The following is a 24,347-nucleotide window of genomic DNA, read 5'->3' as shown; positions in this document are numbered from 1 at the left end:
ACTTACGACGAATTCTGTAGAATTATGTCGATATTCTGTTTTCTCTGTTAAGTGAGAATGTATTTACGTTCTTGTTTATTAGGAAATTGTAAATGTAATTTAGATGTTAATTGCCCTCGTGTCTAGGAACTAGTGTACCCTATCCACGTGGGAACTTATTTACATATTGCAATTAGGTAAACTGAGTATATACTAGATGAGCTTTAATTGTTTTGAGACACTAAATAATTGCAATCCTGTAAATATGTTAAGTATTTTTTATGGTCATATTAAACTTACCGTCAATGATAAAATGCCGTTTATAATAAGTCAGTCGGGCTTCAAATTTAAAAATTTTAGTAATTGCAATACATATGCAATCAATACTAATATATAAAGCTAAGAACTTTGTTTGTTTGTTTATTTACGTACTAATCTACCGTTCTATCAGTCAGATTTGAAAAAACTTTTTGCGTTAGCCCAATTGTTGAGGTACGTTATGAACTATAATATCACGCTACGACCAATGGGTATCAATAGTCAAAACCTAGAGCACCTTATTTTAACATTACACTAAAAGTATTATCAACCACTCCAAAGGTGTCTATTTGTATGTAATTTTTTTTTTCTGTTTGTTTATCAATCTTTATAACTATCGGCTATGCCCTTTTACTTTCTGAATTTTACGATTATTAGTTCTTTATGCCGGAGTAAAAGTGTTTAATTACTACCATTAATATCGAGTAAAGAAGGTGATAAAATTTCATTCTCCTGGTTATTGAAATATTTTAGTACCTTCATTAAATTTTCATTAAAATTGATATAATGTATTAAGCTCAAATGACGGTTGATAAATGAAATTCGAATGTTCTGTAAAATGAATACTACATGCAATGAATTTCATGAAATTTTCATTTGCGTCACGTTTAATTTCATTATTTACTCGACGAAGTTTTCGCTTCGGTTGAACGCAATTTCGATACCATATACCTATTGATTGTTTTATTCATAGTGTATTTTATTTTGTTAATAGTATTAGTCCTTTAATCTGATTGATCTCTATCGAAAAATATTCGAATATCGTCACTATTCATTTGCGAACTTCAAAGCTATTTATGATAATAATAATTATAATATCCTGGGACATTATTCACTTACGGCCATCTGATGCCAAATTAAGCAGAGCTTGTGCTATGGAAACCAGACAACTGATATACTACATATAGTACTTTTCTTTTGTAAATACATAATTATATAGAGAATTACATCCAGACTCAGGACAAACAGATATGTTCATGCACACAAATGTCTGTCCTGGGTGGAAATCGAACCCACAACCTTCGGCTTGAAAGGCAAGTTTTTATCAACCACGCCAACCGGCTCGTATATAAAAGTAATTAATGCTGATATGTTATCCCTTGGACAAATATATTTTTATTGTAAATATTATAAATTGAAATAGTGATATAATATAATATTTTATTTCAAATAAATAAAATGTATATTTGAATGTTTCGTTATGCAATTCGAACCGGTGCGTTGCGTTGGTTCGTATTCATTAGTATATAGTTAAATGAAACACGTTTTAGCCTTTATTGCCTTTCATTCCTTACAGTTTCATTTTATTAAATCGCATTGCTTGAATACGTAAATATAAATTAGCAGTTATTGAACGTTTTCAATAAATAATGGACGAATAATGTTTAGTTCACGTTCTAGGGTCCTCAGCTAACCTATATGGCTGCAGTCCGATCTCTAAATGGTCATTAAGTGGGGAAACCTACTTACGAGTTGTGGACTTTAAACGTATTAACGATATTTAATTATATAAAAATTTCAATGGCATAATTATATAATTTATGTGCGTTTTAAAACCCTTCAACATGAATGTTATTATAAAATGAAATTAAAAAGAAATAAAATATATTTTTAAGTAGACAACTTCCACCGGCTTGGGATGTCGAATTTACCGAGACCGTCAACAAAACTAATAGTTCCAATAATATTCGTATTAGAATATGTTTACATACAATAGAAGAAATGTAGCCGACGCGGGATGCCCAGCAGATGTAAAACGTCAAAATTGATATAGGTTTCGTTAGTTAAATAAATTAGTTAAAATAAATATGATTTTCGTATTATTAATATATATATTATATAAAATATAATAACGAAGTATACGTGTCACGCATACGCAAGGGAGTAGAGAGCGGTTGCGGCGGCGTCGTGCCGTTTGCTCTCACGTCATACGAGTTGGTCTTCGAGAAGCGTCAATTCATATCAAAAACCTTTGTTTTAGATCGTTGTTGTTTTTTTCGTGTTATTCATATCTCTTAAAATCGTCACCTTAATATATCTGTTAATATTTTATTTAATATAACGATGACAAAACCTTTTATAATTGCCTCTACTGGTGACAGGAGCACTGGTTCACTTTTCGCACAAATAATCGGAATTGCGATTCAAAGGGGAAATGCTGCTTGCATTCTTGCCACCATTCCATGCGGTTACGATTTATACAGTAACTATTTTTAATTTTTATTTGTATTTATTTAAGGCTTTAATGTAAATAAATATCATATTATTACTCTCAGAATGCTATTGACGAAATTATTTTACATGAATATTTATTTTTTTAAATATAGTAGTAGACCTAGTAGATGGAATAATTAGATGTTTATCGGTCGCAGTTTCAAATCCGGGCAAGTACCACTAGTAATATTTTGTGCTTGATATTTGTTTAAGTTTAATCTCGTATTTGGAATTGATTTATCTAGTCGTAAAATGTTTACTTTTATATATTTAAGTAAAAATAACTTAGTCTAATTTGAAATTAATCGTTATTTTTAAATATACTCTTTATGAACTTTTAACACAACGCTATTGTAAATTTCTTCAATGTCACGCAGGTATTAACGAACGTAATGAACGATTTCTTTATCAAAATGTTGGGCAGAGAGAGTTGTAACGTTACAGTGTGTACGCTTACTGAAATAAAATACAACTGTGCTTACGGATATTCAATTTTCAAGGTACTGATAGAATTTCGAAAATAGGAGCCAAAGTTTTATTTTATTCAACTATAACTTAATTCACTAATACTTTAAGTATATATGATTATAATATAACAGGCCGACATCAACGCCTGTTTTTTTTTTATAACAAAATATAGATAAATTATTAAGCCGATACTTGTTTCGCAACAGCATAATCTATCATGTTATTATTAAGTTATCATGATCTAAAAGTTTCATAATAATTTTAATGGTATTCCTCAGCTCAATTACGATGGGAATATAGCCTTACTAAATTGTGTCGAGTATTTCGCGTTAAGTAACTCGAATAAAATCTTTAATAATATTATAATATATAATACACTTACAAATTATTTAAATAAACGAAAACTTTCATGATTATATAATTATGAATAGCGTCCACAGTGAACGTCTCTTAACTTGCATTTTTGTTACTTTTTTAATCTTTTATGTTTTTATTATGTTATATATATAACTATAACTATGTTTGTCGGGCACCGTTTCATTATCTATTTGAGTAAATTTCATTCCCTACAATTATTTTATTGCTTAATTTTTTTAAATGTTAAACTTGTTGTACTTGTTTTGTACGAGTTAGTTGTGATCGAGTTAATGTTGTTTAATGGTAATAGATACTATAGCAGATATAGCAAAGTGGCTTTAAATAACTTTTTATTAAGTTCCACTTAATTCGTAATTTTAATTTTTGTTATTATATTTCTATATTGTCGAAACGGACGCCACAATAAGCTTTTGTTTTTATTTGTTATCAGAACTACCTTTTGTAACTATTGAATATAATTCAAATTAAAAAAATCATTGATTTGAAAATCGTATTATTGTTTACTCAGATAACCGGCATTCACCGGCAGCAATTTCTTTAATGCGATTTGACATGGCAAACTTGAAAAATAATTTTTCCTATTTTCATTTGTTTGTATTATGAGCTTGTTATTATGTATTGTAAATAATAATTGCCGTTTAAATCGTGGTTTCGTAGAAAATTGTATTTCGCTGCGTGGGCTGATGTAGTGTTGCTTTAGTGCCTTCTTAGATTTTTCATCGTTCGACCTTAAATGTTATCATCAGCTTTTGTATTAAAAACCTACTAGTACCTTTACTAGTACCCGTACCTGATTGCAGACAATTGAATAGAACTAAAAACATTGCTATCCTTTTCGGGATTTAAATATAAAAACATGTATTTTTAATAGATTTCAAATAGAAGGGGGTTATAAATTATTATTTTTTTATACATCGAATTAATTCAGAAATTATATCTAATACTGTTACATAAAGTAAGAATAGTTATGAATTTTTATTATTTATATTTAGTTAATTATTATTTAATTACATAAATTATGAAATAGGTTTAATGTAATTTCAATAAAATTGTTTTTCAATTTCTTCACTATTAATTGTTAAAACTAAAAATTAGTGAAAATATTATAATAACAGTATTGCCTACATTTTAGAGAAAATTTATTATGTCCATCAAACTGCTTGTAAAATATAATTTAAGACAAAAAAGGTACAGGATATGATAAAAGACCCTTTTATCGCAAACAATTATGAATTTAAATTATAAGAAATGACGTCTGTAAGGTCGCTCTGGGTATTGTAATTTTCGCCAGGCTGTCAAAAACATTAGAATTTCCACTTAAAAGCTTCAACCTACTGGAATTTATTAAACAAATTATACATTATGCTCTGTACATGCTTTGAATCAAATTTGAAATTTTAATATAAATAATTACAATGTAATGTTATTTTAAATATGTAATTTGTTTCTATACTAGAATGTTACATGTTTTTGTTTAGTTGAATTATATTAACCATATTTAGTAGTCACTGTTTTAGCTGATCCAATGCAATAAGTAAAGTTTCTTTATTAAGAATAAAACAAAAGTATAATCCGTAGCCGAAAAAAGGCAAAATAAGAAGATAAAAAGACTTAAGATGTTTGGATTTATGATAAAACTTTGAGACAAAGTATTCTATTTTCCATAATATAATAAAATTAAAAAAGAAAAAAACATTACATTATACAATAGTTATATTATAATAATTAATATATATTATCTACAGTATATACACTTCAGCAATATATGCACAGATTAACTTAAAATGAACTTAACTATGAAACTTGAAAATGTTTTATATGCATATAATTATAGCTACATTTGCAGTACCTAAGTGATACTTAATGTGTCACAAGAAACTATAATAAAAATAATACGTAAAATTATAAAACAGTTCTCAAAAGTGGCTTAAAACGGGAGACATAAGTTACGAAGTAATTTTTTTAGTGGGATTATTTAATCGGACAGGTACATCTTTGTTCGTTCTTCGAACCTGCGACCTCGTGTCATTGAAACCATTAGCCAGCCGGGATAGTGGGACTGTCGTTGACCTCGCCTTTTTTCATTCATCTTTTATCATAATTTTTTTCACTTGACTTGTCATATATTTCTGGTATGAATATCTTTCTGTCAATCAATGTTCTAACTTACATAATACTGGATCTTATAGTATTTTATATCTGGCGAGCCGGTTGGCGTGGTTGGTAGATTGTCTTGCCTTTCACGCCGAGGGTTGTGGGTTCGATTCCCACCCAGGACAGACATTGTGTGCATGAACATGTCTGTTTGTCCTGTGTCTGGGTGTAATTATCTATATATGTATTTACAAAAGAAAAGTAGTATATGTAGTATATCAGTTGTCTGGTTTCCATAGCACAAGCTTTGTACGAGCTTAATTTGGGATCAGATGGCCGTGTGTGAAAAATTTCTCAGGATATTATTATTATTTTAATTAACTATATTACTACCTCTGTATATTTTCCACTGGAAAGGTACAATATATATACAACGAAGTAAATAGTATTAAAATAAGAGGTGTTCGTTTGTATTCGCCGAGTTATATTAATATATAAATTCATTCTTGAGCCGAGGTGGTCCACTCATTAGAATCGATGATTGCGTATTCACAGCCACTGAATTTTCATGAACTTAATGTGATTGTAATTATTTCGGCCTTGGCGATGAAAGAAAATATAGTCAGGAAACCTGCATTTGTCGGATGAAAATCTGTCACATGTTGAAGTATCCACCAACCCTCCCTGTATGAGCGGTGTAGAATGAGCCCAAAACCTTTTCATTAAAAGGAGACGAGGGCTGAGCGCAGCTGTGGGACATTAACACGCTGTTACTTTACTTTTTTATATTGATAATTGGGTTGTTTAACCTTGAAACTGCTGACAATACTTAAATATTAATTTAAATAATAAAACACCAAATTTAAAACGTTTTATTGGATTGGATTTTACTGTGGTTGTTATTGAAGCCAGTTTATGGCTTCACTTTATGACTTATCGTCGAAGTTGATTTTATTAACGTGAATGGTTCAGAAGATCTTAAAATTACTAATAAAGTTTTAGTAATATATCTATAGTGTCCATAATAATAATAGTTATTATTATGGACTTAGAAATACACGTCAGCATTATTAGCATATTTACAAAACTACTATATTTTAAAGAAGAATATTAAATTGACGCTTGTCGATAGTCTTTATTTAAAGCGAGTGTATATTCTAAGCGCTACTACTTATATGATAGTATTATATACTAAAACTTTGGGAAAACGCATCTGCTGCAAATATTGGCTTAGTAGTTTTTTCAGTTATTACAAAAAATATAAAAAAACAAAAACATTTAAATTCATCGTGTACAAAGAGAAAATTGTTGCTTAAATATTTCTATGTGTTAAAATGTTTTGATAAAAAAATATCGATTAAATGTACTTTATTTAATATAAATCTTCAATATATTTTTCATTTTTTCGTAGTACTTATTTACACTATCCACGTGTTTTGTTTTTATTTCGCTTAATGTTCATATTTATCTGTAATGCCAAGTACTTATATAAAATATCTAAACGAACATACATTTCAACGTCCGATTCTTAGCCATTTCCGGATTAAAGATATCCGGAACATAAACCGGCGTCTTGTCCTTCGTTAGATTCCTTGTTTTTTTTATTTTTTTTACTGTACCTACATCTCATTTTATTGTCCTCGCATAAACATTTCATGGCCTATTCAAAACTGAGGATATACGACGCACTTTACACGGAAGTTTAAAGTTAGACTTATTTGATGTTTCATAGAATTAATTTTCTCGTGATTTCGCCTTCGCCATAATTGGGTGTTATTTCGCTAACTACATATATCAGAGTGGGTTCTCGTGGCTTGTAACGTCGTACTTAATCAAGATTACATAAGATGAAACCTGTAGTAGCTTGGTGTATAAAATTGTTATCTTGTGGTTTATGCTGTCAACTCTGTTTAAAATTATGTAGCGAAATTTTATTAAAATAATAAATATGTAATCTCGTCTTCGGGAATCGTGTTTAATTGCCTTTAAATTGATTTTTACGCTTGGCTGGGTGCGTGCCAGGTCAAGGTTGGTATCAACAGGCTAGGCTACGAATCTTGTTAAGTCTCGCGGGTTAAATAATATAAAAAAATAATAAATCGTGCTAATCCCTATTAATATAAAATTATCATGCAGTCCATCTGATCGAAATTTTAACGAAGACTAACCAACGTAGGTAATAAATAAGGGGAGAGAAATAATATGTTGCACACATATGTGTACAAGCACTGGGCTCTCCCTCTTATCCCTCACTCTCGCAATCCATTGTGACGAAAATCCAATCGAATGGAGTGAACTTAGACACAGGAATTACTTTACGTTTTTTCTTAGGCACGAGAGTAAACACTGCCACGCAATTCCAAACGACTTCCTTGATATACAACCCAACTTTACTCGGATCTGATTTTGAACCCTGGGCCTTAAGATCTGCAGCCTTGAAGTTATCACTAAACCAACGAGGTAATATAAAATAATAAGTTTGTAAAATTTTCCGTAATAAGTATCCAGTAGAATCGTAATCATATTGTGATCGTTTTCTCTGATCGTACCAAATTATGTTGTTGAAATTGATATTCCCATTGCACGTAAGGTTTTCCAACCTCACCCCTATTTGTCCACGGGTTCGCCACATCTGTCTAGGACGATGACATTGTAACCCGAACTCTATATACATTTTTATTTCAATTCACTTTGAACTCCACTGGGTTGACTTTGATGGAAATTAAATCTTCCCTAGTACACTTTGATCTGAAGCTCGTGAAAATTAGTAATTTACCTTTGATAACTTTTGTTTATTTAAAATTTTTTATTAGAACGTTATACGTATTTAAATTTACATAAGTTATATATGTGATTTTCTTTATAATTTTTACATTTTTAGTTGCAATGTCTTATTAAAACAGAAGGTTTAATACTTGACGACTAAATAATTGTTTTTTATTGCAAATTAATGATTTTAATGTGTTAAAACTAAAGAATGATAAAACAAAGAATATGTAGGCAAATTATAAATTGGGTCTCACTAAATGAATTAAAAAAACAAAATCGTTAATTTATTTTATTATTTTTTCAAGAAAATAAAATTGGTCACTGAAAATGGCTGATTTGTTTTTGACAAGGCGAAATAAATCAGTTACAGAAGTTTCACAGAAAGTTGACTTAACTTATAAGAACAACCTTTGACACATGACACGTTTAATAAAGTTTCAGATTTAAATGCTAAAAATATTTTGCCTTATTATATTTTTTAGTATTACGTAGAATAAATGCCTTATCGAATAAATCTTTCTTTACGAAAAATTGTACGAAGGGATAACTTTATTTACTCAGTTGAATAAGATGTTCAAGAAGAATATCTATATCAATAAAAGATAACTTACAAAGGCTTTTCCATGAAATCTCTTTACAATTATTCGAATAAACTCATGAATAGCTTATATATCAACTTGAAGAGGTGTAGAAAATATAAAGGCCTGCTTCTACGACGTCTACCCTAGATGGACTTTTCTACCATATTTCATTCTTTTTTGTTACCAAGCTTGGTCAAAACTGGGACAAACGAAGTATTGGTTTGGCTTTGTCAAATGTAATTTTTGCTTCGAATCGCCGCTCTTGTTATTCGAGTCGTTTAAAAACATTGCTCTTTTATCCGAAACAAAGGATGTGTCACACCGCTTGGTTTTACGTTAATAATTGTTTTAAATTTTGTAACAATAGTGTTACTGACTCTTCGCATCTTCGAATTTCAAACATAATAGTTGTACACACTATTAAACCAGAGAACCAGAAAAAGATTATCAACATTTTTTTTATGACGTATGGTTAAATCCATGATCAAAAAAGGCTATCGTAAAGATTTGAGTTAAACGAAATCTCTCATTTTCAAAAATCATCATAAATGAAGTTATTTCAGTTTAGCCCTTAAGAATATTAAAGCTAATATCAAGATAAAAAGTCCTTGCAAATAAACCTATAATTTTATGAACAAATTTTGTACCTATAAAAGTCAATATAGTCAATAATTACTGTATACGCCAGCTAATGGATTTCTGTGAAAACAAAACCGTAAATGATGACACGATGAATGAACGATTAATGTATGAGGTTATTTTTCGTGACCTCTATGAGTCAATAAAAATAATAAAAAATATGTTTCTCTAATTATTCATGTACTATATATGTATATAGTTAAATGTTATTTCGACATACAACTAAGTAGGTTAAACTGATAAGCACGTTTTAATAAAGAATCGAGTATTTTATTTAATCACCAGTGGATCTAACTGTCGTTGGATATAAATGCGATGGTATTTATTTATTCATAGAAATGCTTATGTACTATAATTTATCACTTTGCTATAGAATCTGCAAGTTTAATTTAAAGTTAATGTTGTTTGATGTAAATACATAGATTACAAGTATCAAGTTTCTCGCTAATGGATGCGTATAGGATAATTATAGAAGATAATTTATTTCGCTACATTATTATAACAAGTTTTATTTATATTTTGTGTAACGTACTAAGAACAATCATAATGACATCTTGGCGTTGACCGCTTACTAGAACGAAGCTATTTGCAATGAGACTATTTTTACCTGACTATAGCAAGACAAAAAGAAGGGTTTGCAGTCTATGTATGTTTATATTATGTTCCGGTTATATCCTAATTACATAGTATTTTTACAGACGAGTCAGGCTTTAATTATTTTACAAATCTTAAACCAATATAATAATATTACGTTGCGGTATATTTACCATGGTCAGGTGTGACGGGTGTGATCTCAAACCACCTTAACCGCAGCTTTTGCCTTGCCACGTTCCCAGGAATAATCATACAAGTACTGCGAGTATATTGGCTTCAATAATTTAATAATGAATTTACTTATTAACATTTTCCTCGGTTATTAATAAAACATATAATGAAGAAGCTTCCGCTGTTTTAATAATGCATTATAAATAATATTTGTTTGTGTTAATCTAAGTTTGCTTAATAAACATAAAAATGACTCACTTTAAATAGCAAACATTTGTTAGAAACAAACCTGGATAATATTTCTTTAAACATAATTACACAATGCAACACGTGTTACGTTGAGGTCGTTCAACAATCTATGACCATATCGCACTAAACGGCACGATCGACGTTTGCGCAGCTGTCAGTGAACTCGTATAGAACAACAGCGTTTGTTGGTTAACAATTTCCTCTTCCGTTTAAATCTCTACACACATTATGTTATTATGTATATATTTTTTATCCATCAATTTTATTTGTTTCAGGAACTATTACGAAGACAAAAAACCGTCGGTCTCTAGAAGCAACACATCTCAAGAACGAAGTTTCACAACAGTCTTCCAAAGTATCACCTAAAAACAATTTACAATTTGGTTTCAAATCAATTTCTAACAAAACTGCAACAAAAACCACTGATAAAAGACGCAGTATTGAAAGTGGCATCAAACCTAGTTGTATACCTTTGTCCAAAAAGACTCTCGAAAAATCATTTTATAATAATTCAACCACACCCATTAAGCAGGAATCGATAAAAGAAACGGCAACGAAAGTGGATAATACAAAAGCGAAATTGGATTTATATAAAGGGCGGTCTTTACTTAAAAGTCCTGAAAAATCTAAAAGTGATCCAGAAAACGGTCGTAAAGACAAAGTTAATCGAGCTCAAAAAGGTAGTGAAAGTCTTAAAGAAAAATATCATAATTCTAAGAAAAGACTGACTAGTTTAGATAATTCTCCAAAAGGTGGGAGTGATACTACAAATATATCTAGTAAAATTATATTCAATGATAACTTGAACACAAATTCATCCGTGATACCTAATGTTGGTGAGTTAGGTAATTTAAAAAATAGTGCAAATATGTCCACACTCCACGATACTGTTAGACCACATGCAAGCAGACTTTCCCAGGAAATGGACAGTTTAGCTGCTTTGACGAAACAAACTTTAGATAGGGTTAACAAATTATCGAATAACTTAACTAGTAATAAGTTACATGTGACTATACCAGATTCTCCTCGTTATGACACTTTATTTGCATCGACATCGGAACAAAAAAATAATAGTCATACATACAACTATGGATTGGTTAACGAACATTCTATTGTAAATAGAGGCGTCTCTGAGAGGTTAAAAGATATAGACACGGCAGCACAGAGACTGATCGATTTTGAAAAACAAAGTGCAATGTTCTCTGATCTCAATAATGATTCCTCTAGTCAAAATCGTCGTCTTGAGAACTCTTCGACGTGTCATCATACGCCTGTATCAATATTAAAGAGAAAATCAATTCATGAAGAAAATAATATCACAAACCCTCAAAATAATACAATTACTTCTCCTCCTGTTACTTTCTCTCCAAGCGTTATTGAATCACGCAATAAATGCCGTTCTGAAAACCGACAACGTCAAGGTATATTAAAAAAACGTCGCAGTTTAGATGAGTCGCAAGTCGCTAGGCGAAGGTCTTGCAGTCCTGAAGTATCGTTTGCTGATGATGGTTCATCTGATACATGTAAACCAATATTGAAAAATAGAAGATCATCATTAGAGGATGTTGTGAGGACTCACTCGCCAGATGGCCAAATACAAGGCATCTTAAAAAGAAAAATGAGTCGAGAAGAAGATCATTTAACCGACGATATATCACACGGTTCTCCGGAGCCACATGGAATTTTAAAAAGAAAATCGAATTCAAGTTCCAGTAGCAGTACTACATCATCTCACGTTTCTATAGCACAGGCTGTGCTGCTGGCAGCTGCAGGTGGTGCTGAGTTAGTAGAAGAAGATAAAGAAGCGGTACGACCAATTCTAAAGAAAAAAAGTTTTTCTGAAGAAAGACCCTCACCTGACTTATTGTCCTCAGACACACCAAAACCAATATTAAAGAAAAAAATGACAGAACACGACGATTACGATTTTGAAATTCCTAAAAAACCAATTCTAAAATCCTCGAAAAAAATGTCCGGTGATGAGGGTCATACTTCTAGTTTCGATATGAGCGAAGACGACAAAAGTTCTCGAAGACCATCCTTACTTAGATCACGAACCTCAGATCATTCTGGTTCAGAATGTGAGGCGCCAGTTAAGCCAATTTTAAAGCAGAGAGGCTCGAGTCTAACTAGGGAACGCAGCCAATCGCCACGCCCACGGCTTTCATTTTGTGCAGACAACGATGTGAATATTAGTGCGACGAATTTTAGTAGCGTTGCGAACGACTTGTTGGCGGCTGGTCCGCGACGAGTCTTGAGTCTCGACCCGGAAGAAAATTATCCAAGTGCAGTGATCCGACGAAGAAATTTGCGACCTAAAGCAAACCCTCGGTCAATGAGTTTGGTGTGTGACGTGAATGACGAACTACTCTCGATTTTAAATAATCGCCGATTGAAAGTAGACGAAAATTGTGAAAACGGTCATTGTGACACTTGGGAACGGGATAAACTTACCGTCGATAACAATTCTAAAACATTTCCATCGATTGCGTCTCGAATAAAGAGCATGGAACAAGCTCTTACTAAAGATAATTTCTTAAAAGATCAACCTTCAACATCTAAAGTGAGAAATCGTGATAAAGACCGCCATAAAACTCAACCTGTCACCATCGACGAAATGAGATCGATTGCAACAAGGTAAGATACATATAAATGTAAAGATTTTTATTGTACTAGCTTAGTCTTACCTAGGCACATAATACTAAATCTATTACTAGTTAGTGACTCACGAAATTATTGGCTAAGTGTTTTAAATCTATTTGATTTCACCATTTAAGTTTCTGTTATATAGCATTGCCAAAATGTCACGATTTCTAAATGTTTTCGTTACTTTATTGCAAGTAATTTTGATTTTCCGCTTGGACGGTGTCCTTAAATATTGTTTTCCTGATATAAAGGTGATTATACGCTTTGTGTCGATTGTAGAGAAAGAAGCTGAATCTTGGCAGATGGCCATTATTTTGATGAACAAATACATCGTGGGCGTATATCAAATGTTACTCTGATTTCACTTTTTTTGGCTTTGTTTTCTTATTAAATACAAAGTGTATTTAATAAGAAAACAAAGCCAAAAATTTTGAACAGTTTACTCTGAGGTTAATTTAACAATTAGCCTAATCTGTACAATCTATATCTATACAAATAAATAAAATTGTCTGAGAATGCAAAACTACTACTTTTTGAGTTAATATGGCTATTTGCAACTGAACAAAACCAAAACAATTAATTTTGATTTTTGATTTTACTAATATATAACAATATATAAATATATTTTGTGTATCAAACAGTTAATTTTTTTAGCTACATTCCTGCAATTGTAATAAAAGTAAAGATAAATCAAACTTTGTTTTTTCTCAAAAATTAAATAACAAGTTTGATTGAATAAATTTTAAATTAAATAAAGCTCTAGATCGTACTATTCTTTCCTCGACCTGTCTCATTTTGACCTAATTGTTTTTGTTCTCAAATAGATAAAAGTAGTTATCAGATAATGTCTTCTAATTAACGTTTCGTAACTTTGGTAAACATTTGATGCTAATTTTGTGAAGAGCAGTCGTCTGACATCATCTAGTGGTTCAGTTTACTGTTTGCATCATTTACAGACTGGAAGTGTAACAATTAAATTTGGATCGTGTGGGTCTTACAAATAATTATTATTTTAAATATTTTATGTTGTAAATAATAACGAAAGTTAAAAATGTACCGATTACTTGAAGATTGGCCGCAATTTAACTTGTAAGTATTGAAATATCTATCATCGCTCATGTTTTAACATTGTGTTAAATTTGTTATGTTTTCAAATTAATTGTATCTATTGATTGCCTTACTAAAATATATAAACAGTGGCTACATCTCATGTTATAACTTGTTAAAAGGTTAATTAAAAGGAAATTACCTACTATGCGTGATATTCAAGACGTCGTTATTTATACTTGGGATTCTAACAGACTATATGTCTTCTTGGTCGTATTTTTATTATAATGTCGCATTCACTTTATCGGTCTCTTCTAATTTGGGACGATATAATTCGTCTTTTTTGTACGTCTGCGATTGCATTAATCTGGTCAGTGATTAAGTTCGGTCGTGGTAGCATTTACTGGTACAGTGCTAGTTAAGACGGCATGTTGATGACGGAAATAAGCGCTCCAGTCGTTACTGGGTCAGCACTATTTCTGGCTCTGTTGTGCTACGCAGCAGGCATTCAATATTTTATGATCAGAACATCTGATGCGGCAAGCTCTAGTTGCCCTTAATTGTTGCTTTTTTACTTTGTTTTAACTACAGTGTTTTGATATTGCTTTATAAACATGTTATTAGCAAACTGAATCTTTCCTGCTTACTACTATAAACTAATAAATGCTGTCATCCAAAGTTAATTAGTAATTACGATAAAATAATAACAAAATAACATGAAACGAAATTTTATAAAATTATAGAAAAAGCATTTTTAAAAGAAATTAAAACACTATCAAAAGGATACATTATAAACTCGTGATAAAGTCTCAGTCTCATGGTAATAAATCACGCGATATCAAACTGGAAATTTATATTTAGAATATATTGCCAATGGTGTCGAACTCCTTTAAATCCATAAACAAGGCTGCCAGTCCAAATCGCTCATGCTATAACTCATCAGAACATATAAAATGAAACTGAAATATCAACTATCTCTTTCTAACCAACGACGACTGTTCTACATTAACGCATTTCTTTTCTCATTTCGCAGTTTGGAGCCGGGCCAAGCGAATTTCCAAGCGTTCAGTATCGCGGGCTGTAGTTTTCCAACCCGTTCCGTCGAGTCCGGTGCTGTTCTCTCGGCCAAGGGCCCCTGTCTGGGGGAGCCCGAACGAGATCCATTTGCAGACCTCGAGTCACCACCATTGGATTCCAACTTGTTTTATACAAACTTACCGACAGAGAACGGCGTTTTAAAAAATGTTGTCCCTAAAAGCGACAGCTTTGGTGAGGCTACTTTTCTAGATTTTGAAAAGATCTGCGCCGATAATGAAGCAAAACAATCTACTCTAGACGAAATCGAACGAGAAGTAAACAAAGTTCGCGTTGCACTGGACGAGGACTGTCGTGCTTTAGATGAAGACGAAAGTAACCAAGCCGAAGCAGATAATTGGAGTCTGAACGTGTCTTGTGATAGCGGAGTTTACAATCGCGCCTCGTCCCGAGACTCCGGGCCGCATTCTGGTTAGTATTACATTAAATGTGTTATTAATCACCGTTAGTAAATAGCAATTGGTCGGTTTGAATAATCATTAAATTTATTTTTAACAAATTGAACGCACTGGATTTATGTTTGTCGAAACTAACTTTTGACTTATTTAGTGTTTGGGGCAATCAAAGCTAACTGTTACAGCAGTCATAAAGGAAACATGTGGAAAGAATCGAAATAGTCGGCTTGCATTAAACGATGTTTGTTTATGTTTATCGTTAAAATTAGAACTGTCTCGCTATTCATATTAGGATGGTTTTCAAAATAATTCAGTTTAACCTTGTGGACGTGCTTCTGTCCTTTCATTTGGGTCAATGTAATACGTATAATATTCATTGTCAGCGCTACATTTGCTGGTAAGGTTGCTGGTAAGTTTTATCAGTTAAAAAATACAATTGTATTTTTGTATAAATTCGATCAAAGAGTTTTAATTTCAGCTTCAATGTAACATTGTAGTCAAATTTCTTACACGCAATACTGTATTTTGTGGATGTCTATTTTTGTTCGTGCTCGAGACTAATATTGAAATTATCGATTTTCAGGCGAGGAGTTGGGCTTGATAGAGTGTCAAGAAATACACGAAAACCAAACTACAAATAGCAGTAACAATTGGTCATCAACATCTATAGAACAAGGTCTGCTTAACATGGACCGTCACAGGAAGTCAACGGAGAACGAAGCTCTTCGAAGTCCAGAGGAAAATCACAGTGACGATGAGAGCAACGATCACTCCGGGTTCGCTCTCGGTTTGGTGAAAAGCAACAGTGTGGTTGCTAGAGCCAGTATGTGGCAACAGTTACAACAACAAGCTAAAGGTTGGTTATAATTACATATTTTAAAACATAATAATATTATCATTTCCATCTTCATAAGCATTCGATTTTTTGGTCATTAAATATTTGTATCGTGAACAAAATGCTTGATAAAATTGTATAAAATGCATACTGTAATTATATTCGCGTACTTCACTGTAATATCATACGCTTATTCGTGTTGTTGTAAATATTTAACTAAAACCCAATTCGAGTACACGTACAAGGGACATAAAAACCTTGTTCCCAAGTTTGGTGGTGCATGGGCGATATAAGGAATGGTTAATAATTCTTACGTCGCCAATATCTATCGGCGGTGGTGCCCACTTAACATCAGGTGGCCCATCTACCAATACCATAAAAAATGTTCTTAAACCTTATTTTCCAGGCTACAAATTTTTACCCAACTATTCGTTTCCTTTTTTAGTTGTCTGTGTTATTTTTTTCCCTATTGTACTAACATATTACCGAACTTTTTCGAATCCTGAACTTTAAGAATCCCTGTTGTTAATATGTCTGTCTATGCTTATCATTGTGTCTGTGTGGTTCATTTCTGATCATTTGTATTTTCAATTACAGGAACACCGAAACCGCTGATTCGTCACAGTCGCTCAAAGATAAAGGAGGGGCCTTCGGTGACGGAGCGGTTCAAAACGCAAGCCATCCCAACACAGTCTCCAGAGACTACCAGCCCCCCCAATGAAGGGTTCTCACTTGCTCAATCCAAAAGCACTGCAAATGTGTTAGACAGAGATGAAGATGGTAAGCCTATTTAAATATGTTGAACTGCACATCTTATATAGTTTAATTTAATTTATTTTCATAGCGGTAAATATTCATTTTCATTATTTTTCGAAATTGTACGCCATGATTAGTTATTACCGGTAACAATATGGAATCATTACTTAAATAGCATGTAAATTGCATATGGTACCGACGATACGCTTTCTGTCTTTTGATTGTCGGCTTTATTTCTTTTTTGCATGTCCTCGACTACTCTACTATGTGTATGTCCCGGGCTCTGTTAAATGCACAATGTAATGTATATACGCACATTCTCACCGGTGGCAGCTAAGTTAGACGAGGACGATCCAGCCAAGATGTCGCTAGCGGAGAAGATGAAGATGTTCAACGCGAAGCTAACGCACAAACCTCCCGTCGCTGGACTGCCTCGACCCAAAGATGATAGGGTGCCCAGAGCGTCCAGGCTTAGGACGATGCCGGTTCTTGCTAGCCAAGTCCAGGAAGCGATGGAGCAAAACGAGAGACTGACCAAGTCTTTGACCCACGAAGACGTACCTCGCAATTCAGATTTTCAACTCAAAATGGAATTATTCCGATCGGCGAGTGCGAGAAACACGTCCTTAGAATATCTCATGAGGCAGAACGCGAAATTCAGAAGCTTAGGTCTGACTTAGTTCTTTAATTTGTGTTTTTTTTTTGTCGATTTTTTCCGCTTGTCGTTTCGCTTATTTGGGTTCAGCACTAATTTATTTCTTAAAAGATTCGCAAGGTAAGTTGACAAATTTTCTTCGCTTGTTTTTCTTGCATGAAATATACTAATGATATTATTTATCTATTAGATTTTGATTATATTTTTATTTTTTAAGGTAATAAATATATTATATAATTCTGTGGTGATTTTCTTATTTCTGTAATAAAAACACTAACATGTATTTCCTACTCCGTCGATTGATTTTATGATTCCTTATTTTCCTAAAAAACAAAATAATTAACACTTTGTCGCATGTGCACTTGGAATGTTTAATTATAATTTCATCAACCAAAGAGGATCTTACGTAGAATGTAATTGTAGCTTTTAGCATACCTATTATTTAAATGTACGTATGAGTAATTTGAGGTGGTATAATTTGCGAGATATATGCAGTTTAATCGAATACTTTGGACGTAATCTAAATATAATCCCAAACAGCTTACTGGATGGATCTTTGAAGTATTTCTCACTTATCATGAGAAACAATTAACAATCGAATACGCATATAATGATAATATATTGATTTTACACGTATAAAAATAATATATATTACAAATTAATAATACATATTCTAACTATATTAGAATGACCTAAAAAAATCCCGCATTACATATTCGAAAATAACTCGATATTTCAACATCCTTTCGCTTTAACATTTTGACTTTGTGTGTAATTTGTATTGCACCAAACTGGAATCTATTTCGAGAAAGCAAACATGATATGGCACATTGTTTTCGTAATAACAGAAGATTGACTTCGTAATACTAAAACAGGTGTTTTATTTGGCAAATGGACAATAATCGCTCTTTATTTATAGGATACCAAACCTTTCCGTTTTATTGTCTGCCGCCTTTGTATATGCTGGGTAAAACATTGATCTCTGCCTTAAAATTGTATTGAAAAATGCTGGGTTATGTATTTGCATACAATTTTTTGGGTATTTTAATATATTAACCAAATGCTTGAAAAATATTGTACGGATATTGTTTTCATCGCTATGGGTATTATTGTTTTCTTTATTCTTTTTCTTTATATATAATTGTCTGAACAGATCTCGACGATGACTCGCCTACCGAAAGAGCTCAGAGGATGATAACCCCTGAGGTTAGAGGCATCCTGAAGTCGGGGTCGACTGTAGTCCCTTCAAAGCCTAAGACGTTGACAAAAGGAGAAAGTTCAGAGGTTAAAAAAGTTCTATTTTTTTAAACCTACTTAAATATGTTTTATATATAAGAATTTTCTAATTAAACATTCTATAGTTTTCGTAAAAAAAATTGGTGAAAAATAAAATAAAAAACGATTTTAATCTTATTCAGATATATGTATGTAAGAAAATTTTGTACATTATTTCTATGTAACTTTATCTTTTATATAACGGTATATTATTTTATACAGGGTTTAAAGGATGAAGGCATTGACAGTTCATCAGAAGATGAATCTGCTTCTGCGTCCAGCGTCTCATCATCAGAGAAAAGCTGTTCCTCGTCTGATAGTTCAGAAGATATACCAGACCCAAAGCCTCGAAGATTCCAGCGTAAGAACAACAAGCTGAAATCGTCGAGAACCGACTCTGATCTCACGAGGGTACTACAAGATCCATTTCCTCACAAGATCCAGCTACCAGGAGCTAATGAATTAAATGAGCGTATCAATCAAGCTAAAAATCCAGATGTGAAGATACCAATGTTGGGTAAACTTGGTAGAAAACCATCAGAAGAACCGAAGAGCGAAGAAGATAAGGCCAGATACAGAAGATTCGTCAAGAAACTAGATGAACCTTTGCAACTCGGGAAGTTACGACGACAAATGGAGAAAGTTTCATCTATGGAGGAAAAACCTCCGATCCTCAAGATATCCGCATTGAACCAAGCGGCAAAGAACAAGTTCTTCGGCTTTGAAGGAGATAAGAAGGAGAAGAGTATTGATGAATTAACTGCAGCTGTTCGAAAGTACATACCAACGGTCAGTATTGTTTTGTTTTTTGTTTTTCCTGGGACATTTTTCACACACGGCCATCTGATCCCAAATTAATCTTGTACAAAGCTTGTGCTATGGAAACCAGACAACTGATATACTACATATACTGCTTTTCTTTTGTAAATACATACTTATATAGATAATTACACCCAGACTCAGGACAAACAGACATGTTCATGCACACAAATGTCTATCCTGGGTGGGAATCGAACCCACAATCTTTGGCGTGAAAAGGCAAGTATCTACCAACCACGCCAACCGGCTCGTCAAACTTTTACTGTAACAAGACAAAATTAATATATCACTAATGTCGTAAGCTTAAAATCTTCGCTACAAATTGCCTCGGTCGTCTAATCTAATTTTTTTTTTACTCTAATGTGTTGCTGTACCCTAAATGATTATTATATTAATATTGGTATGTGAGTTCAACTCAACCGTTACACCTATTTATATCGTACCAGTATCTAGATTTAAAGTTAGAACGATATAAGCAATTTAAATAGACAAGTTATGATTCCCTCGTATCAATTGTAGCCTCGTCGGTCTAGTGAATAAGATCCCGAGGGCAATTTATCTGTAAAGTAATTCTCATGCTTGTATTATGTACATTTTAATATTTTTCGCGATATTGACTAGATTTCGTTGGAATCAATCAATTGAGTGTATTTTATATAACGATAATTGAATGTTGCACCTATAATGAATGTTTAGTTAGTAAATGTTTGGCGCCCGTGTTGACCCGAGTCCGTCCTCAGATGTGCAAGTCGGTGTCGAGCCACGCGATGGAGGGCGCGTCGGGCAGCGACGGCGAGTCCAGCGGCGGCCGGGAGGTGCGCCGGATCAACTCGCGTCGGCACCGGTCAGTGCTCTCCCAGCCGGAGTCCTCTCACTTGGCGCGCCGAGCCAGCCTTCACAGTGTCCCGGTGAACTGGGACACTGCGAAGCTCTTGATAGAGACTGCAATTGGTATTGATTATCATACCAACTACCTACCCAATCGCCAAATGACTGGACTACTGAGCGTTTTTTTTTTTTTTTTTGTGTTTGGCTTGACTGTTTTTTATTAGGTTTCGTTATGAGGTGTATCTGAGCTAATAGACCGAAGATATTCTGCCAATGTCACTCTCTGTATTATGAATGTTATTATTATTTTATTTGTCGCATATTAATTCGAAGTATTCCAAAATTAATCTTATTTCAATCATATACGGCACGTTTTCTTTTATTTTAAAAGTGAAACTGGAAATTATTTAACATGTAAAATGAGATTGCGATGATAACACTTTTAGCAGCTATAATAAAGTTAAGATAAATTTAAAATATATTTACTTAAATCATATAGGAAGAGTATAATATAAAAAATAAAATATTATAAAATAACTTTTGCAACTGAACACAAATTAATATCTTTTAATTTAGCAACCGTGACTTATAGTCTGCTATATACAAAATTTAATATATATTTATCAAGATAATGAAAAATATTACCTTCTTACTGCTTCCATAGATAATGCTGTTTATTTTATCTAAATCGTTAATGTTTGAATTTCGGTTACGAATGCAAATCGCAAAGATTTTTGAATAAAAAAATAATAATATTAATTACATTTCTGAACACGATAGTATTTATTATGTTGATGCAACGATTATGCAGTCATTTCTGTTATTATAATATTGGGTGACGTAATTGCGTGTCTAAGATTATTCCGTTTGCACAATATTTTATCTGTGTTTGTATATTGCGAATTCTCAAAGCAATTTGAATCTTAATCGATAAAAATATTTTCGAATTTCAATATCTTCAATTACGTCATGTAACAAGGTAATTAGTTAATCGTTTCGTTAGCCTTATTAAAGTTGTGGTGTCTTTTCGTTGTATGTTTGTGTTATACGTACGTTTTATGTTGGTTTATGCAATTATTTTTATACAAATGCTAATAAATAACAAGTTATTGTATTTCAAAATCGTTTTTGTATAAAGAGCCGAGTGGCTGGAAAATGTGAATTCCAACCGAAGATTCCGGGTTTAAACCGGAGTAAGCACCACTGAATTTTCATGTGCTTAATTTGTGTTTATGTACTCAGCTCAGCAAAATCTGCCGCATTTGTATACACGAACCCGCATTAGAGAAACGTGATGATAATTTCATCTTAATGTTGATTGTACTGACAAATGAATAAATCCTTACTGATACGAATATAATATACATTGAAGGGTTTAACAAAATACTTTATGTAATAACAAGAAATATATCATCCAGAATCGAGAATTACTGTAAAATAATCTCTATATTCCCTTGCCCAGCTGTTGTATATTTATAGCCTCTAAAAATTAAATATACTTCACTTTCCATAGAAGCAAATTGTTTTCCAAGTCTTAGTTGAAATATATATTCAAGGCCAATTAGTTATTCAGGCATCGTATACATTTTTTCCTAACATTTGCATAATACTAATCAAAGATTACATCTATACTGTACAAGGTCTAAAAAAATTTATTAAAATAAATTCGAAGCAATCGAAGGCAGCGGTGCGTTGAATGCTACAGTGAAATTTTCTTTCGCGTTTTGTCACGGTTTTTCTTATTTCGATTTCGTTTTTAATGAACCAAGTAATTAGGGTATAATATTTTGTACTTTGTAAAAAAAAAATGTCCGGTGAAAGTGTTTCCAATTTCTTATTTTCATGGTTATATTTCCGTCTTCGAATGTGCGTATCGTTATGAACGATTTAATGAATTTAGATAAAAATTTAATTTATTTTATTTTGCTTAAAGTCATGAAAATATTGAGAAATACGTTTTTTGAGGTGATACTTAAAAGTCACTTAAGATTCACTTTGAATCTGCATCTTATAGTAGTAAGATGGGAGTCTGTTCCATTTGAGTATTTCTGTAAGAATATCCGTAGAATATTTATTTTTAATAAAAGTATTCTATAATTAACAGTAAATAAGAATAATTGTATCCTACTAAGTAACTTTTTAAGAAATATTATACGTCATAAGCAAACCTATTCATAAAAAAATATACCATATAGGAAATAATATATATTTTTTTTTTGCTTTTTTATTATATAGATTTATAGAGATTTGCTTCTTAAGACCTGAGGTATTGATTTAAACTGTTTTCATAGAATCTTATATCTTCATTATTTTTTGTTGTAATATTTCATATAGCTTGCTATTCCTAATTTAAAAATTTTTTTTTCTAAAGTTACTATAGTTAAAAAAAAATGTCATTGAATCTTAATTTGGCAAGTATTTAACCGAAGTTTATGTTTATTGATCATTTACACAGATTGACCTTCACTTTGAAAGTACACGAGTAGGGTTGGGCTCATTGCCGAAATGAATTGTAATGACTTTTATTACACAATACATGCCCACTCATATCACACTTGTAGAAGGAGTTCATCATTTTCATCTATAAACATTGATGACCTACTGACCGATTTGCGTATACCAATAGTACATACACTTCTATTGGTATACGCAAATCGATGCGCAAAAATAGGAGTACTCTCTGTTTTCCAAATCTCATAGCACAGACCGCAGTATCACTAAGGGTTTCGAAATCTTGAGCTCATTATCTGCAGCCATGTACCAAGCAATTACTCCAACGTTTATGGACAGTAAAAAGGACGGTGAGCAAATTGGTAACTCATTGTAAATATCCTTTCTTCATATGGAAATTGGCATTCAAAACATTGCCAATGCACAGACTATTCGATTAAAATTTATTAACGTTTTAATCGCCATGAAAATATTTACATTTCTAAACTGTCAAAATATCTAAATTGCCCCTCAGTATCTCACTTAAATTTCTGGACGTGTTTTAATTCGTTTTTTAAAAATTGTTTTTTTAAAATACTATTTAAAGAGGTTGAATATATTTCGAAGTATTATTTTTTAAATTAGGAAATTTTGCGCTATCCATGTGGGTCAAGTACGGTATCGATGTTTGTTACAATAAACGATGAATTACTACTTAAATGAAATACTTTTTGCACATTAATAAAGTAAATTAAGTGGATATATAAATTTATACAAGTAAGCAATAAGTCATAAATTTTAATAAGATTGATAGTTAGTTTTTATTCGTTTCGTAATGTTTTGTATTTGATAGATTTTCTTGTCGTAACAAAGTAATTGTACTCTTTATTTATAATTACGGTATTCGAAATAAGTCTTTATTAAAAGATGTTGCAAAATTTAGCAGATAAATTAAAAAAAGCATTAGTTAACTTATCGTGTAGTCCAAATGCTTATAATAGAGAATAATTTTTATATTATTTAAAAAAAGTCGGTATACGATTTACTTTGTTATTATTATTTAAACTTCTAAACTTTAACGAAATCATCGGTGGCGTACCTTGACAAATAAT

The 24,347-nt window shown here is 32.0% G+C and overlaps 1 protein-coding gene across 5 annotated transcripts in view; it reads left to right on the top strand.

The window, feature by feature from the left end:
• Positions 1 to 24,347, top strand: part of LOC126774154 (supervillin-like) — a 185,303-nt gene that overhangs the window by 83,969 nt on the left and 76,987 nt on the right. For 4 of the 5 annotated variants that reach the window (XM_050495508.1, XM_050495509.1, XM_050495511.1 and 1 more), the window contains 8 exons: positions 10,730 to 13,091; positions 15,181 to 15,653; positions 16,221 to 16,493; positions 17,070 to 17,252; positions 17,562 to 17,897; positions 19,037 to 19,167; positions 19,381 to 19,947; positions 20,718 to 20,821. In XM_050495508.1, coding sequence (XP_050351465.1) covers positions 10,730 to 13,091; positions 15,181 to 15,653; positions 16,221 to 16,493; positions 17,070 to 17,252; positions 17,562 to 17,897; positions 19,037 to 19,167; positions 19,381 to 19,947; positions 20,718 to 20,821 — 4,429 coding nt within the window. The remainder of the gene's footprint in view (positions 1 to 10,729; positions 13,092 to 15,180; positions 15,654 to 16,220; positions 16,494 to 17,069; positions 17,253 to 17,561; positions 17,898 to 19,036; positions 19,168 to 19,380; positions 19,948 to 20,717; positions 20,822 to 24,347) is intronic. The other variant, XM_050495510.1, reaches the window with a different exon arrangement.

Source organism: Nymphalis io, chromosome 16 (genome assembly GCF_905147045.1).
Source record: "Nymphalis io chromosome 16, ilAglIoxx1.1, whole genome shotgun sequence".
In the NCBI taxonomy this organism is placed as follows: Eukaryota; Metazoa; Arthropoda; class Insecta; order Lepidoptera; family Nymphalidae; genus Nymphalis; species Nymphalis io.
Note: the sequence above shows the minus strand (reverse complement) of the source record. Positions and strands in the feature narration are given on the sequence as shown.